General features: G+C 33.2%; 2 protein-coding genes across 2 annotated transcripts; one reads left to right on the top strand and one right to left on the bottom strand.

The window, feature by feature from the left end:
• Positions 1-5,492: 5,492 nt before the first annotated feature.
• On the bottom strand, positions 5,493-7,167 carry LOC114184509 (uncharacterized mitochondrial protein AtMg00810-like). Its single transcript, XM_028071817.1, has 2 exons — positions 6,642-7,167; positions 5,493-5,581 (listed from the first exon to the last, which is right to left on the bottom strand). The coding sequence occupies exons 1-2, from the start codon at positions 7,165-7,167 to the stop codon at positions 5,493-5,495; spliced, it is 615 nt and encodes a 204-aa protein (XP_027927618.1).
• A 6,966-nt stretch (positions 7,168-14,133) lies between these two features.
• On the top strand, positions 14,134-15,294 carry LOC114184508 (F-box/kelch-repeat protein At3g23880-like). Its single transcript, XM_028071815.1, has one exon. It carries the CDS (start codon positions 14,134-14,136, stop codon positions 15,292-15,294), a length of 1,161 nt encoding a protein of 386 aa, XP_027927616.1.
• Positions 15,295-16,730: the final 1,436 nt, after the last annotated feature.

Genomic DNA, 16,730 nt, shown 5'->3' with positions numbered 1-16,730 from the left:
AGTTGTGTTCTTCCGGGGATAATCCATCACCCACCCTTGAAACTTTATATCACAATCATCGCCCATTCAATCGCGAGTAAGTATCTTGGGTTTCTGCAACGGTTTGGTATGCTTACATGACTCTTTTATCGTAGAAGATAAATTTGAAGAATTTTGGGTTCAGATTTGGAATCCTGCCACACGGGTCATGTATAAAGACTCTCCGCATATCCTAAATCTTGTTCTAGTTTGTTCTAGTGATGAATGAGGAGAAATTAAAATGAATAAGTTAGAAATATTTTGTTACGATCTAAAGAACGAGACTTGTAGTCATTTCCGTAAGCCTCATGGCACTCTAGAAGTGAGCCTATTCTGCCTGTGCTTAAGCTTTTGAAAGGGTTGTTTGTGTCTTTCTAATTATTATATTATGAGGGTAATTTTGTTTTTTTGTTTAAAGAAGTTTAGTGATGAAAAACTTGATGTGTGAGAATGATGATGTTGTGCAAACAGATATACAAACCATTTTTTTTTGGTACAACATCATCAGATACAATAGAATAGCCATTTCTTTCCTTAATTCAACACTGCTATGAAGGTTTGCTGTCATTCTCAAATTTGTAACTATAAAATATTAAATTTCGTTAATTTCAAAATTTAAGTGATTGGACAGTTAACACAATATATAAAACAAAAAAGTAGAATTGAAAAGATGAAATTTACCTATGATATGAAAACTAAGTCAGCAACATATACATACCAGAAATATGTCTATACCAATGAACAAAAATTTAGAAATACCATCGGATTTTAAAACTGCATTTAAGATTATTCAATAATTTTTGGATCTCAAAATATATATAACAAATTTTCAAATTTTTATGTAATAAAAATTCATTAGTAGATTGCATAATTCAAAAATAAATTCAAAATTGTATAATTCGTCATATATATTTCTAGATTACTCAGTTTAGAGACGTATTACGAATTTGAAATTGTAGAATGTAATATGTACGTAATTCATACTATATTTTGAAAATTACATAATTTAGAATGAATTTTTAAATTATGCAATACATGATGATTTTCACTCATGAAAAATTGAGACTTTTGTCATATCTTCTGATAGAATAATGGTTTCTAACATTATTTGTTTAATTTTTTAATAACAATAAAATAGATTTTTTTAATTAGAATAATGGTTTCTAACATTATTAATTTAATTTTTGAACAACAATAAAATAGACTTTTTTAAAACATTAAGAGATCAAATTAAATTTTTGAGATGGATAAAGAGATTAAAACATCTCAATCCTAGATTTCAACCCTCTTTTTAGTTGAAATTCCTAAGTAAGGCTTTGTTTACCAATACCGATATTATAGATGTTTCCATGCATCTTCTTACCAGCCAACCCATTTATTAGAAAAACCTTATATATCCATCAAGTAATATAAGAATTCTCAGTTCACCGAGTCAACACAATTTTTTTCTTTTAATTTTGAAAATATTTAAATTATCCATTTTTTAAAATTTATGAATTTTAGTTTTAAATAAAAATCATATTATAAAATACAAAAAAAGAAAAAACTTTTAATTTGAAAGCAAAGTTTTTTTTTAATTATTTAATTTTTCTTTGTTAGTAAATTGTATTGATCATTAGTAAATGTATTAGTCCGTGAATCTTTAATATACACGTATAAACAAAAACTTTACTATAAAATATGCGGGGAAGGATGATATATTTTACGGTTTAAGTAATTATGTGTTTAAATTTGTGCATCATTTGTTTGCTATTATCTATTTTTATTATATTTTTAAATTATGATTTTGAAAATAAATATTTCGTACATATAGACAAAAAGTACATATTTTTTACATTTTTTTAATGTTGAAAATAATTAATGAAATACAATATATGAATAAGTAAAATAATATATTCTTTTCTTTATTTTCAGAGTATTATCATTTAAAAAATAAACAAAACGAATACTTTTATTGTTTAAAAATAACAATATTGTTATAAAATAAAGCTAATAACAGTAAAAAAAAAATAGATGATAAAAGAAATAATAGACAATGAGAGGATAGAAAACAACTATTTTGTGTCACTTATAATTGATATGAAGTACTATAGATATAACATGGTAATTTATAGAGGATACAAACAAATAAGTAATATAAAATATTTATAATGAATCATATATGAGTAACTCTAATATGACAAATCCAAAATTTTGTCATATAATTTTTTTTATAGAATTATTCATATAATTGATATTCATATGATTTTTTTTAAGGATTGAATAAATTTTTAAAATTTAAAATATAATTAGGAGTAAAATATAAATATGATATATATATATATATATATTAAATAGGCAAATTTATTTATATATTATTATTATTATTATTATTGCAAACACACTGTAACTTTGTATTTTTTTTTTAGAAAATAAAAATATTGTATTCGTATAGAAAAAGGTAAATAGATTGTAATATATTGTGTTGTTAAAATAAATTAGTAAATTGTAATATGTTCTAAAGTTACTTCTAATCTAATATATGATTAGTTTTTGTGTGTGTATATATATATATATATATATATATATATATATATATATATATATATATATATATATATAATTACTTTTAATATATGATAAATTTACATAATTTATTTAATTTTAAAATATAATAGAAGGAAAAACAGAAATTATATACAGAGAGAATATGAATATTCTATTATATATATTCTAAAATACAGTTAATGGCAAAATAATGATAAAAGAGTAATTAATGATAAAAAATAATTTTTGTGATTGATATATTATATGCAATCATTTGACATGTTATTTAAATGGTAATTAATTTAATATTGAACTTTTTTTTTTCCTTAAGATTGATTTATAAAAATAAAAAATAATTAATTAAATAGATGTAATTTTTTTCTCGTCACATATACAAAACAAATCATATAAATTATTGAGCTTCCAGTTGTTTACTATAGCATGATGAGGGTGAATATTGTGTGTGCATAAATACCATTTTATTCTCAATTCTTTTTTACTTTTCCACTATACATAAATAATAATAATACTAATAATAATAATAATAATTATTATTATTACAATAATAATACTAATAATACTAATAATAACAATAATTATTATATTATTATTAATTATTATTGTAATAATAATAATAATTTATTTAAATTATATATCACTACTAAAAAAACTTATATTTTCTCCTAATTTTGTTTTATTTTTTTTACAGGAAATACTTACAAATTTTGTTATAAAAAAATTGTAGAAAATTGCTGTCAATTTTTTTGTAAAATATTTTGTATAAAACATTTTTCGCAACAAATTTTGTAAGAAATACTTACGAATTTTATAGTTTTGTAAGAAATAATTACCCACGAAGGTTGTCAATTAAGATTCTTATAATAAAAAATAGCAGAAAAAAGCTTTTTCTTACAAATTTTTTTAACAAATTTGCAAGAAAATTCACATAAAAATTCTCATGTAATATGAGAATTTTTAGTACTGTATCTACGATCTATTTCAACTTAATTTCTACCAATTTTATTTTATTTGAATTTAATTTCATCAATTTTAAATTATAACTCATTTTATTATAACATAATTTACATTAATTACATTTTTACTTTAAACTACTTTTATGTCAAAATGTAAAATATAATCTTTCATTTTTATTAATTAAAACATATGTTTTAATTTATCAAACATATCTCATTATTTATTGAACTTTATAAACTTTCATCTTATTTTCCTTCATTTACTATTTTTCCCTTAAATCTAAGCAACACCACTTTTACTCTCGTCATCTTCAAATCTATTAATTTACTTCCTAAATTCATTTTCAAACACAAACAAAAGCTTTGAATTTTGTGTGGAAAGAGGAAAATATTCTTTCTTAAATTCTCAAAAAAAAAAAAATACAAGCTTTGAATTTTGTGTGGGAAGAAGAAAATATTCTTTCTTAAAACTTTCAATAGTCGTTTTAATTGAGTATTTCTTTAAAAGCATTAGTTATCGAAATTAATGCACTCGATTTGTATTGAATAGTCTAATAATGACATAAATTGGAACGTTTGTATTGGTATGCAGTTAATATTAAATGGTCGTTTGTATTAAACATTTAGTGAAAGCGTGTGGGACCAACAGATTTAAACATCTCAAAGCAACTTCTTACCATGGAATTTTTCTTCCTTTTTAAACCACTTTTATTTCCGAGTTTTAACAGAATATTTTTTTTGTGTGCTTCTGGGAAAAAGATATATGAAATGAATTATTAAAAAAAAAGTTAAAAGTGGGAAAGAGGTTCTTTTGGATCTCTTTATTTCTTTAGAAAATAGAAAAAAAGAACGATGGACAAAAGTGATTAGTATAATGTTGTATTGTTAGAATAAATTAGTGACGTGTAAAGGAAAACGATTTTTTGACTATTAAATTTTGATAACTTTCTCTTATAATTTTAGGTGTTATTTTTTAATTGGTTTTCTATTTTTATTTTTTTTTTCATTTTCAATATTAAAAACCAGTTAGAAAATAACATTTCATGTTATAAAAAAAGATTGTAAGAGAAAATTGTCAAATTTAGTAGTAAAAAATATTAATGTAATTTGTTAAAATTTGTTGGGTGTGATATTATCATTTTCAATCGTATTTTTTCATCTTCTTGAGAAAATTGAATGCGTGTGGGGTCGACATTCTGTCTATAAAATTTTGCAGCATGCAACAACTTTTCATCTTCATTGTCACTTGTTTTACTTCCTGTTTCTCCATTTTTCAATATGCACTTTTTTTTCTTTCTCAGTTAAATATTTGCACGTAGAGTAGGTTTTTCTGCATCAATGTCTTCTCAGAATAGTTGTGTTCTCTCCTAAGATATGATCATGGAAATTTTGTCGTGGCTTCCTGTGAAGGATCTCCTGCGATTCAAGTGCGTTTCAAGATGGTCATCTTGTCACAAATCCTGCATTTGTGAAACTTCACCTTCAAAGGTCTTCAAAAAACACTCACACCCTATTGACCTTTGAAGTCTGGGACAAAAGAAGGGATTATGCCATAGTTTGTCCTGTACAAGATTTACTTGACAACCCATCATCCACCCTTGAAACTTTACATTACAAACATCTCCCATTCAACCGTAGTTACGCTATCTTGGGTGCCTGCAACGGCTTGGTATGCTTACAAGATTCTTGTATTGAAGATAAATTTAAAGAATACTGGTTTCGGATTGGGAATCCAACAACAAGGGTCATGACTAAAGACTCTCCATATATTCGTCTTAATCTCAACGATTATAAACATCCTTTCATGTTTGGATTTGGGTATGATGAATGGAATGACACCTACCAAGTTGTGCTATTGGATAATAATAAGAATCAATCGCAGAAACTGGAAGTAAGAGTTTGTTGTTTAGGAGATACTTGTTGGAGAAATACTTTAACTTGTGATGTTGTTGCCCCTATGATTGGGCTTCAAAGTCATGGAACTTGTGGTGCTTTTGTGAGTGGGACTTTAAATTGGTTAGTATATCCCAAATCCCGCTGTAGTGATGATGAACGAGGAGGAACTAAAATGAACGAGTTAGAAATATTTTGTTACGATCTAAAGAAGAAGACTTGTAGTTATTTTTCTATGCCAGATGGCATTTTAGAAGTCCCTCCTTTTGACACTGAGCTTAAGGTTTTGAATAGTTGTTTGTGTCTTTCTCATCATCATGATGATAATTTTTTTGTGTGGCTAACGAGGGACTTTAGTGATGAAAAATCTTGGTCAAAGTTGCTGAATTATAAGAATAAAGGTTACTTGTTATTGCTGTCGACATTACATGGAAATAATTTGTATCCGTGAGAAATATGATGTTGTGCTGCTTGCAGATACAGGTTTGCAAGCAGAATTTACCTTGTTCAATATCAGAGACAATAGAATAAAGGTTCGCGAAATTTATAACGAGAACAAACAATCTCTTTTCTCTTATGATTATGTTCAGAGCTTGGTTTTTCCGTGTAGGAATTAAGTAGCCTTATTGATAGTAATTCAAGGTTGTGAAAGGGATAGTTGAAGGGATAGAGAAAATGTGTAGATAGTAGAGTGTGAAAGTAGTAGTTGGAGAAGTGTATTTGTAGTTGAGAGTAGTTGTATTGGATGTTGTGTTAGTTGTTCTTGATGTTACAAAATGGTAGGATACATGGGTATTTATAGTCCCATAGATTATTCTAGAAACTCCTAGCTAGAACTAATGCAAATACTTCTAGATTTTTCTACATAGTTGAATGTTCTTGATTTTTCTTTCTATCCTAGGCTTTTCTCCAATACTCTAGAAGTTTCTTTACATTTCAATAACTCTATCTTATATTTTTTTAGATTCTTCTAGAATTTGCATTATACTTTAATACTCCTCCTTGATGCAAATTCGGTAACTCCAAGCATAGCGCGTAGTAGTTCAAATCTTGGTCTTGGTAAGGCCTTTGTGAAGATATCTGCAATTTGATCTTCTGTCGGGCAGTACTCAAGTCGTATCTTCATATTTGTTTCCGCTTCTCTGATGAAGTGGTATTTAATTGCTATGTGTTTTGTTCTACTATGATGTATTGGGTTCTTCGTCATTGCGATAGCTGATTTATTATCACAGTTGATTGTAGTAGGTCCACTTTTTTTCTCTCTCATATCTTTGAATATCTTTCGAAGCCATATAGCTTGACTTGTTGCTTCAGCAGCAACCACATATTCTGCTTCAGCTGTTGATTGTGCAACAGTTGCTTGCTTCTTTGATGCCCAAGAGAATATTCCCGATCCAAGCGAGAAAGCATAGCCTGAGGTGCTCTTCATGTCATCTATTGATCCTGCCCAATCACTATCGGTGTAGCCAATGATCCTTGAGTTAGTCATGGTTTTGTACCATATTCCAAACTCCTTTGTGCCTTGTAGATATCTTAAAATTCTTTTTCCTACTCCATAATGAATCTGACTTGGCTTTTGCATGAATCTTGATAGAAGACTTGTGGCATACATAATGTCTGGTCTTGTGGCTGTGAGATATAAGAGACTTCCAATCAAACTTCTGTAGCGTGATGCATCTGTTTCTTGTGCTCCATCATCTTTTTGTAGTTTCTCATTTACCACCAATGGAGTAGCGACAGGTTTACAATCATACATCTTGAACTTCTTCAATAGGGCTTCAATATATTTCTTTTGAGAGATAAATATGCCGTCTTCTTGTTGTTTCACCTTGTGCTTTAATATATAGTGTTGGCTCACTTTTGCTCCTCCTGAATCCTTGATCGATGAAGTATTGATCAATCTTGCTATACCATGCTCGAGGAGCTTGCTTCAAGCCGTATAAGGCTTTTTTTAGTCTTAGTACTTTGCCTTCATTGCCTTTATTGATGAAGCCTTGAGGTTGTTCAACATAAATCTCTTCTTCGAGCACTCCATTTAGGAAGGCTGATTTGACATCTAGTTGATAGATGTTCCATCCTTTTTGTGCTGATAGGGCTATTAGAGCTCTTATTGTATCTAGTCGTTCGACTGGAGCAAATGTCTCATTGTAGTCGATTCCTGGTTGTTGTGAGTATCCTTTTGCGACCAATCTGGCCTTATGCTTTTGTATAGTTCCATCAGGATTGAGCTTTGTTTTATATACCCATTTCACTCCAATGATGTCTTTTCCTTGAGGATAGTTTACGAGCTCCCAAGTGTTATTCTTTTCAATCATTTTAACCTCTTCTTCCATAGCCTTGACCCATATTTCTTGCTTTGATGCTTCCTCATAGCAGTTAGGCTCAATCATGGCCATATTGCAGGTTTCGTATATGTCTACTGTAACATCCCTAGGGAATATTACTTAAAAATAAATATTAAAATAAATAATTTCATTAAATAGTCATCTCGATAAAAATCCCAACGCAGGAAAATTTTATTTCGTTAACATAGCGCGCCAAAACTCATAACAGAATACATAACTGATTACAAGCTATCAAAATTCGTATTTTAAACATGAATTACAATTTATCAAAAACCCTAGCACTACTCCCATGCTAGCCCTCACTCTGCCATCTGAGCATCCTCAGCACCACCTGTATCAACATCTGCTCCCGTGTAACGAATTACACGATCATCGCCACACACAAACAGAAAGGGTGAGCTGAGAAAATAAAATAATAAGCATATAATCACAGGACAGATCATTTACCCATCTTAATCATTATCTATAAATCTTGGCCAAGACCCTAACCCCAAGACTTAACAGTCTTCAAGTCACACAATTGGTTAGCCTTGGACTCGGGAATCTGATGCTCACACGAACCTGCCCGCTCGTGGTCCTGCCTCTACGAACCTCCCCGCTCGTAGTCCTGCTCTACGGACCTACCCGCCCGTAGTCCAACACATGTGATCCACCAGCCCCCGTATCCCCACGTGAGAGTAACTTGATATGAACCTCCCCGCTCATATCATCACATGTCACACCATCCATGAACCTACCCGCTCATGGCACAGCATCTCCTGATCCAAGCAAAGCATCAGTTTTAGTTAAAAACAGCACACCAAAATGCATAGAACACAGCGTTTCCGCCTGGCCCGGCCCACACGCCGCCAGGCGAAATTGCTCCAGACCGCCTGGCGGTATTCACCTCCCGCCAGGCGCCAACGCTCTCCCAGACCCCACTGTTTTCTCGTCACCGCCTGGCGGAGCACACCGTGCCGCCAGGCGCCACTCAGTGCAGACCCTCTCACGCTAAGGCTATCGCCTGGCGGCTATCAGTAGACCGCCAGGCGCCATACCAGAACAACATTTTTTTCTGGTTTATGACACTCCAATTAATCCAGTTTATCATTTAAATCCCTTCCCTAGATCACATGAAAACCCCAACCTCAACCCTCACATAGGCGAACCTACAATTATCATATATAACCAAATACAGGTACCTCACCCCGAACAATCCCATCATTTAAGAACACAGTCCATAATTTAATAGCCTCAATTACATTACAAGTTATATTCCACTGTATTAAGTCATCCTTCTCTTAGAATCCTTTTCTCATAACCCCTCATGCAATATAACCTAACCAATTATCACCATTATTGGTTATACCACCCCAATCCTTAATCAAACTCTATTAATTCTAATCAATCTTAGACTGTCATAATTCCACATTTTTCCACGCTTCCAGAAGCCTGCTCTAGTAAGCACAATTCTCCCCTCTCCATTTCCTCCCTTATATACAACCCAACACCATGATTAGTTATACCTCTACTCTTTACCATCCCTTTAATTAATCCTCACAGTTATATTCCCCTATTTTCCATGTTGCCCAATTATCAATACCCTCACCTACCCCAAATCCTCACTCTCAATCCCACCACCAAGAACTCGCGAAATAGCCTCCTGCCCATGCCATCGCCTGGCGGATAGAACAGCCCCGCCAGGCGGCACACCAGACCCAGACTCTCTGAAATGTGTTTCTGCACTTCCCACAAACCTATTTTATTTTCCTCCTTCCCAGATGACCACCATACAGTTCCAACCTTTTCAGCGTCTAACTCAACACTATTATAATTATCACATTCCTCCATCGCAGTTGGTTCCTAATTCACGCAACAATCCCACTTACAAGACCCCGATATAACCCCAATTGTTCCCGCAAGGAGTATATGACAATAATCCATCAAGCAATCTTATACAATCATTTGGCACTCAATAGTTCATTACACTATTCTAATTTAGCATCAACGTCATCAAACAGAACACGATCAAGGTCGCGCCGCCAGGCAGGAACTCATCGCCGCCAGGCGACTCAAACCAAAACAAGAACACACGCTCATCCCTGATGAGCCGCCTGGCGGTACGGGATGAACCGCCAGGCGGTTTCTAGAAAAATCCAGAAACCTCAATATAACAGTGCAGAAATGACACAACGATCGTACAATAAGCAAAGGCATCGCGCAGTGATTCAATACAATTAAAAAGACAGAAAAACAACTCCCCTAACCTGAATTCTTGGCCCAAATTCGAATGGATGTGCTTATACCTTCACCAAACCTTCTCTAGCTTTGACTTCCCACTCCAACCTTTTCAATTTCGACACTGCCTCACTCTATCAGCCCCCAATCCTCTGAAACAGATTTCTCTTATGACAACCACGACCCTAAATGCTATTTTTTCCTCTCTTTTAACCCTCTCTCTCACTATTACTCTCACTTATTACCCAAATTAAGGTGCTAAGTGCTAAAAACGAAAATGCCTTAAGTGTCCTAGCTAATGACCACTCATGAACCACTATTGAATGATTTCCTACCCATTGGGCTGCCTTCATCTGCAGCTAGGTTTTCCACGTCCCTTCAATACCATGCAACCCAAAATTGCCAAAATAAAAATTAGTTTTGTTCTTAGCAAGGATTGAACCCATAACCAACCAATTAACAATTTAAATACATAACCACTCAACCACCACATATTTCATGATGACTCCCCCAATTTTAAAGGTTTATCATCATCCAAACGAGTTCAATATATAAGTACACAAAAAAACACATAAATTAAATAGCATCCAAGTGGCACACATAGGACTCGAACCCAAGTCCTCACACACAATAAAGTACTCTCAACCACATGAGCTAGTACCTTTCCACGTCATAGTTCTTCACATTTATTACTTTGAATATTCTCATTACCCGTCCTAATTAAATAATTAATTAAATAACTATTTAATTTTCCCGGATCTTACATCTACCAAAGATTTTACTCGTCTTGGAGTGGACTCTAGTGAAGAATCTTCTAATGGAGGTGGAGAAGGCGTACCTGAAGCTTCTGCCTCTTCTTGAATTTCTTCTTGATATTGTTGCACTGGAACTAAAGTGGTGCTTTTAACAACTTTTTCTTCTTCCCAATTCCAAGAAGCATTTTCATCAATTTCAACATCTCGACTAATGACGAGCTTTTTTTGTTTGTAGGTTGTAAACTCGATAGCCTTTTGATTGTGTGCTATACCCCAAGAATATTCCTTGTATAGTCTTGTCTTCAAGCTTGTGCCTCCTTTGATCAGGAACATGTATGTAGCAGATAGATCCAAATACTCGTAGGTGTTTGGCTGATGGCTTTCTTCCACTCCAAGCTTCAATAGGAGTCTTGTCTTTGACTGCCTTAGTTGGACATCTGTTTAAAATGTAAACTGCAGTGTAGACTGCTTCAGCCCAAAAAGTGTTAGGCATACCTTTCTCTTTTAGCATTGATCTTGCCATCTCCATGACTGTGCGATTTTTTCTTTCTGATACACCGTTTTGTTGTGGAGTATATGCGACTGTGAGTTGTCTCTCTATGCCTTCATCTTCGCAGAATTTGTCAAACTCGCGAGATGTATACTCCTTTCCACGATCACTTCTAAGTACTTTTATTTGTTTTCCACTTTGCTTCTCAACAAGGGCCTTGAATTTCTTGAATATTCCAAAGACTTATGACTTTGCTTTTAAGAAATAAACCCATGTCATTCTAGAGAAGTCATCAATGAAGAGGATGAAGTACCTGTTGTTGTGATGTGAAGGCGTCCTCATTGGTCCACAAACATCAGTATGGATCAACTCTAGTAAGTCTTTTGCTCTCCATGCTTTGTCGGTCGAGAATGGTAATCGATGTTGTTTACCAAGGAGACATCCTTCGCATGATTCATTATTCTCTTTTAAGCATGGAAGATCTCTCATCATGTTTTTCTTATATAGAAGCTTTAAGGCATATGTGTTGAAGTGGCCAAATCTCCTATGCCAAAGCCACGAGTCATCAACTTCTGCCTTCATGGCAATATTAGTTCCAGGTTTGAAGCTTATGGGAAAGCTTCTATTTCTCTTCTCCATTTTTACTTGGCCAATTTCTGTCTTTCTACTGTCATAAATTTTGCATGTATCTTTCTCAAAGTGGAGAGAATATCCATTCTCCATCATTTGACCAATACTTAAAAGATTCTCTTTAAGATTGGGAACCAATAAAACATCCTTGATGAATTTTGTACCTTTCTTTGTCTCCACCATGACAGTTCCTTTGCCTTGAGACTCCACTATGGTACCGTTTCCTAGTCGAACTTTGACATTGACAAATTTATCAATGTCTTTGAAGATGCTTTGATCTTTGGCCATGTGATTGCTGCATCCACTATCCAAGTACCAACTTTCTCCTCCGTTAGGAGATTCTTGATTGGCATAAAATAAGCGTTGTTCCTGATTATGTTCTTCAGCAAAGTTTGCTTGATGCTTATTTTTATTACGACAATACTTCTCTACGTGGCCAAATTTCTTGCAGTATTGACATTGAGGTTTTCCATGATGCCAACAATCTTTTTCCATGTGACTTGTCTTTTTACATATGCCACATGGGGGATATTTTCCTTGACGAGTCATAGGGAAGCTTCTAGAATTTTCTTTATTTCTAGAAATTTCTCCTCTACTTTTATTTCCTTCATATTCTTTATTCTGAGACCGTAATTTTAGTTTTGATTGAAAGGCATTTTCGACTGAGTCTTCTTCATGCCTGTTCAATCTTTGTTCATAAGCTTCAAGAGAGCCCATTAGTTGTATTACTGACAATGTGGCCAAATCTTTTGTTTGTTCAATCGCAGTTGCGATTGCATCATATTTTTGGGGAATAAAAATTAAAATTTTCTCAACGATTTTTTTGTCAAGAATAGTTTCCCCATAGGCTCACATCTGACTAACTATTTCCTTTATTCTAGAATAGTAGTCTTTAATGGTCTCAAATTCTTTCATTCTTATTAATTCAAACTCTCGTCTTAGAGAATGAAGTTTAACATTGCGTACCTCATCACTTCCTTGAAACTCTTCTTGTATTGTGTTCCAAACTTGCTTTGCGTTTGTGGCACCTATTATTCTCGGAAAGATTCTGTCATCAACTGCTTGTTGAAGAGCAAATAAAGCCCTTGAATCCTTCTGTTTGTTTTCCTTCAACTCCTTCTTCTGAGCTGCAGTAAGAGTGGAAGTGTCTTCTGGAATAGTGAATCCCTCTTCTATAATGTCCCATAAATCTTGGGAGCGAAAGAATGTCTTCATTTTGACACTCCAAAAATCATAATTTTCTCCTGTGAAAATAGGTACTGGAATTGATGATGTTTGATTGGTAGTGGCCATAGGTTGAGAAAATATTTTGGAAGTAGTATAGAATGAAGTTCTAATTTTTTTGAAGTAGTTGAAAAGTTTATCTACGCCCAGTAGATGACCGAACGTAGCTCTGGTACCACTGATAGTAATTCAAGGTTGTGAAAGGGATAGTTGAAGGGATAGAGAAAATGTGTAGATAGTAGAGTGTGAAAGTAGTAGTTGGAGAATGGAATTTGTAGTTGAGAGTAGTTGTATTGGATGTTGTGTTAGTTGTTCTTGATGTTACAAAATGGTAGGATACATGGGTATTTATAGTCCCATAGATTATTCTAGAAACTCCTAGCTAGAACTAATGCAAATACTTCTAGATTTTTCTACATAGTTGAATGTTCTTGATTTTTCTTTCTATCCTAGGCTTTTCTCCAATACTCTAGAAGTTTCTTTACATTTCAATAACTCTATCTTATATTTTTTTAGATTCTTCTAGAATTTGCATTATACTTTAATACTTATGGTTGAAGAAGCCACCCGAGATTTTTTTCTTCAATACTACACTGCTATGAAGGTTCGATAAATGTGCTGTGAAGGGTTGTGTAAGCATCGTTCTACACTGTCAAGTTAAGGATCATATGAAGTAAAATAGGCTTTTCGTGACTAAAATCAAAGAGTACTATAATCAAAGAGTACTATGTGGCTAATTAGTCAGTGGTTATGTGGTGCATTTGGATCCAAACCAATAGTGTCTGGTGTATAAATAGCTTCTATGCATTTGGATGGTATACCACATGTACCTATTACATTTATATAATTTGTTTTCTAATAAAGAAATTGATACTATTAAGAGTAATAGTAGTTTTTGTGGTTCCATTTTTTGTTTTTTTTTTTAACTCTCTAAACTCATTTTATTTTCATATTCCATGAGAATGTTTTTGTAAATTTATTAAAAAAGTTTGCAAGAAAATCCTGCTATTTTTTCTAAAAACTTTAATCGGCAGGTAATTTGTGTGCATCTCATCACATCAATGTCTTCATCTCAATGTTCTCCCGTTGTTCCTCAAGAACTCATGGTAGAAATTTTATCAAGGGTTCCAGTGAAGGATCTCATGCGACTCAGGTGCATATCAAAATGGTTGAACACCCTCGTCTTCGATCCGACATTTGTTAAACTGCACCTTCAAAAGTCTTCCAAAAACACACACATCTTGTTAACCTTCAGAGACTACGAGAACGATGAAAGCAGGTACTGTGCAGCACCATGTTCCTTACAAAATTTACTTCACAACCCATCATCCACGGTTGACGTTTGTCACCGATTCAACCACGATTACACAATCTTGGGTGTCTGTAACGGCTTGGTTTGCTTGCAAGATTCTTACCGTGGAGATGAATTTGAAGAATATTGGGTCCGGTTTTGGAATCCATCCACAAGGCTCATGGGCGAAGATTCTCCACACATACGTATTCGTTTCGGTGATCACAACTACCCTTATTTGTTTATGTTTGGGTTTGGCTACGATGATTGGAGTGACAGATACCAAGTTGTTTTTTTGGATAATAAATTACAGAAAATGGAGGTTAGGGTTTATTATTTAGGTGACAGTTGTTGGAGAAACACCTTAACTTGTGATGCTTTCCCTGCGTTGAGTGTTCATGGAGCTTATGTGTGTGGCCATTTAAACTGGTTAGCACTTCCCAAATGCGGTCCTGGGTATCGCTGGGGAACTGTTACAATCAACGAGTTAGAAATTTTTTCTTACGATTTGAAGAATGAGAAATGCAGTTATTTGTCTATGCCTGATGGTCTTTCTGAAGTGCCTCCTCCGGATGTGCCTGTGCTTGAGGTCTTGAAGGGTTGTTTGTGTCTTTCCCATCATCAAGGGACTTGTTTTGTTGTTTGGATAATGAGAAAGTTTGGAGTTGCAAAATCATGGACACTGTTGCTGAATGTAAGTTATGAAGATCTTCATATTCGTGTTCTTCATGGCTTGCCAGCTCTTCCAGTGATTTTGTGTTTGTCTCAGAATGATGATGTTATGTTGCTTGCAAGCTACGATAGTGCGGAATTTATTCTATACAATAAGAAAGACAATAGTATAGATGGTCGTGAACTTTTCAATGACGACAAGTTTTTCTTTTGCTCGTATGACTTCGTTCAGAGCTTGGTTTTGCCATATCGGAATTAAAGTTGTCTTATGTTTTCTCAGATGAGTATGTTAAGTTTTGTCAGAGGTTTCAAAACCTCATCATTTTCATGTGAATATATGATAGAGAGTGGTACTAGTTTGGGTGGTTCATTCGATCTATCATTGGTTATGAATAACATGTTGCATTAGATTTCTAAATCCTGTACTTTTGTGAAACTAGTCTCTAGTGTTAAGAGTGCTTAAAGATTTTATATCCTTTCTAAGAGGTTCCTTGTAACAGTAGTCCTTTATGCACTTGGAATAACCAAAAATGACTTTTTGTACTTGTGTTATATTTTAGGAAAAATAAGGGGATATAACTACTTCTAGCTAAGTAAACAAATTATAAAGGTAAAATGATATGAAAGATCACATATATGTGCACTAAAAGGGGAGTCTTTTGGCTCAATGATCGCATAAAGATTTCAAGAATAACCTTTCTTCTTCAGTAATATCTTCTATTTATAAGATTAGAAGAAATAGTCATCGAGAATCTTCATATCCATTTTGTGCTTCAGAGAATATATTCTTCTTTAAGTTGCTTATGTCCATGTCCAAGTGTAGAGATGCATGTCTCTTCTTCAAGAAACATTATAATATATGGCATGACTTCTCAGACCAAGGTAAGATAGTTTTTATGCTCTTCACAAAGTTGACATTCAATTTTCTAAGGTTATTGGTGGGAAGCAAGTTTAATGTGTATTTTAAAAGATCTTTGAAAGAGTCAAGTCTTCGCGAGATTCTCTTGTAAGACAAACATAAGAAGCATTCTCTGCAAACATTTTTCTATACCTAGGCATAAAGGTAGGGGCAAATCATAGAAAGAAAGTTTTTTGGAATGATATGATAATAAATATAAGAAAGAGATTGTCTAAATGCAAAGTAAGACATCTATCTTTGCAGGAAAGGTAATGTTAATAAAATCTATAATTTCTACCATTTCTTTATATTACTTATCTATCTTCAAAATGTTTGTTAGTGTGGGAAAAATTAGTAGAAAATTACAGAGAGTTCCTATGGGAAGGGGCCACAAAGGTAGGAAAATTGCATGAGTTATGGGAGTGTATTTGTAGAACTAAGGAAGATGGTGGGTTGGGAGAAAAGGACTTGGACAAGTTCAACATAGCCTTGTTAGGAAAATAGAAATAGAAACTAGTTAAGGAAGAACCTAGACTTTGGAAAGATATTGTGCTCTCCAAATATGAGTTTTGGAGAACATTAGATGATAAAAAAGTTTGTAGTCTCATGATAGTGGGAAGATATTACGAAAACATGTGAAGGAGGGTATAAGGAAAATTGGTTTGATAGAAATATAAGATGGAATAGAAGGATAGGTAATAAAATCAATTTTTGGGATAATCTATGGCTAGATGAAATCCCCTTGAAATAAAAGTATATGAGGTTATATACAAATTCAATCTCAAAGAAAGCAAAGT

This window comes from Vigna unguiculata, chromosome 5 (genome assembly GCF_004118075.2).
Source record: "Vigna unguiculata cultivar IT97K-499-35 chromosome 5, ASM411807v1, whole genome shotgun sequence".
Taxonomy (NCBI): domain Eukaryota; kingdom Viridiplantae; phylum Streptophyta; class Magnoliopsida; order Fabales; family Fabaceae; genus Vigna; species Vigna unguiculata.
The sequence above is the reverse complement of the archived record's forward strand: the minus strand, read 5'-3'. Positions and strand labels throughout refer to the sequence as shown.

Excerpts from the sequence above, each read along its gene's own strand:
- LOC114184509 (XM_028071817.1), bottom strand. The coding sequence starts at position 7,167 with ATGTATGATTGTAAACCTGTCGCTACTCCATTGGTGGTAAATGAGAAA. Across the intron at positions 5,582-6,641 it reads TGGACCTACTACAATCAACT|TTCCTCCTCGTTCATCATCA; the intron begins GTGATAATAAAT and ends CGTTCATTTTAG.
- LOC114184508 (XM_028071815.1), top strand. The coding sequence starts at position 14,134 with ATGTCTTCATCTCAATGTTCTCCCGTTGTTCCTCAAGAACTCATGGTA.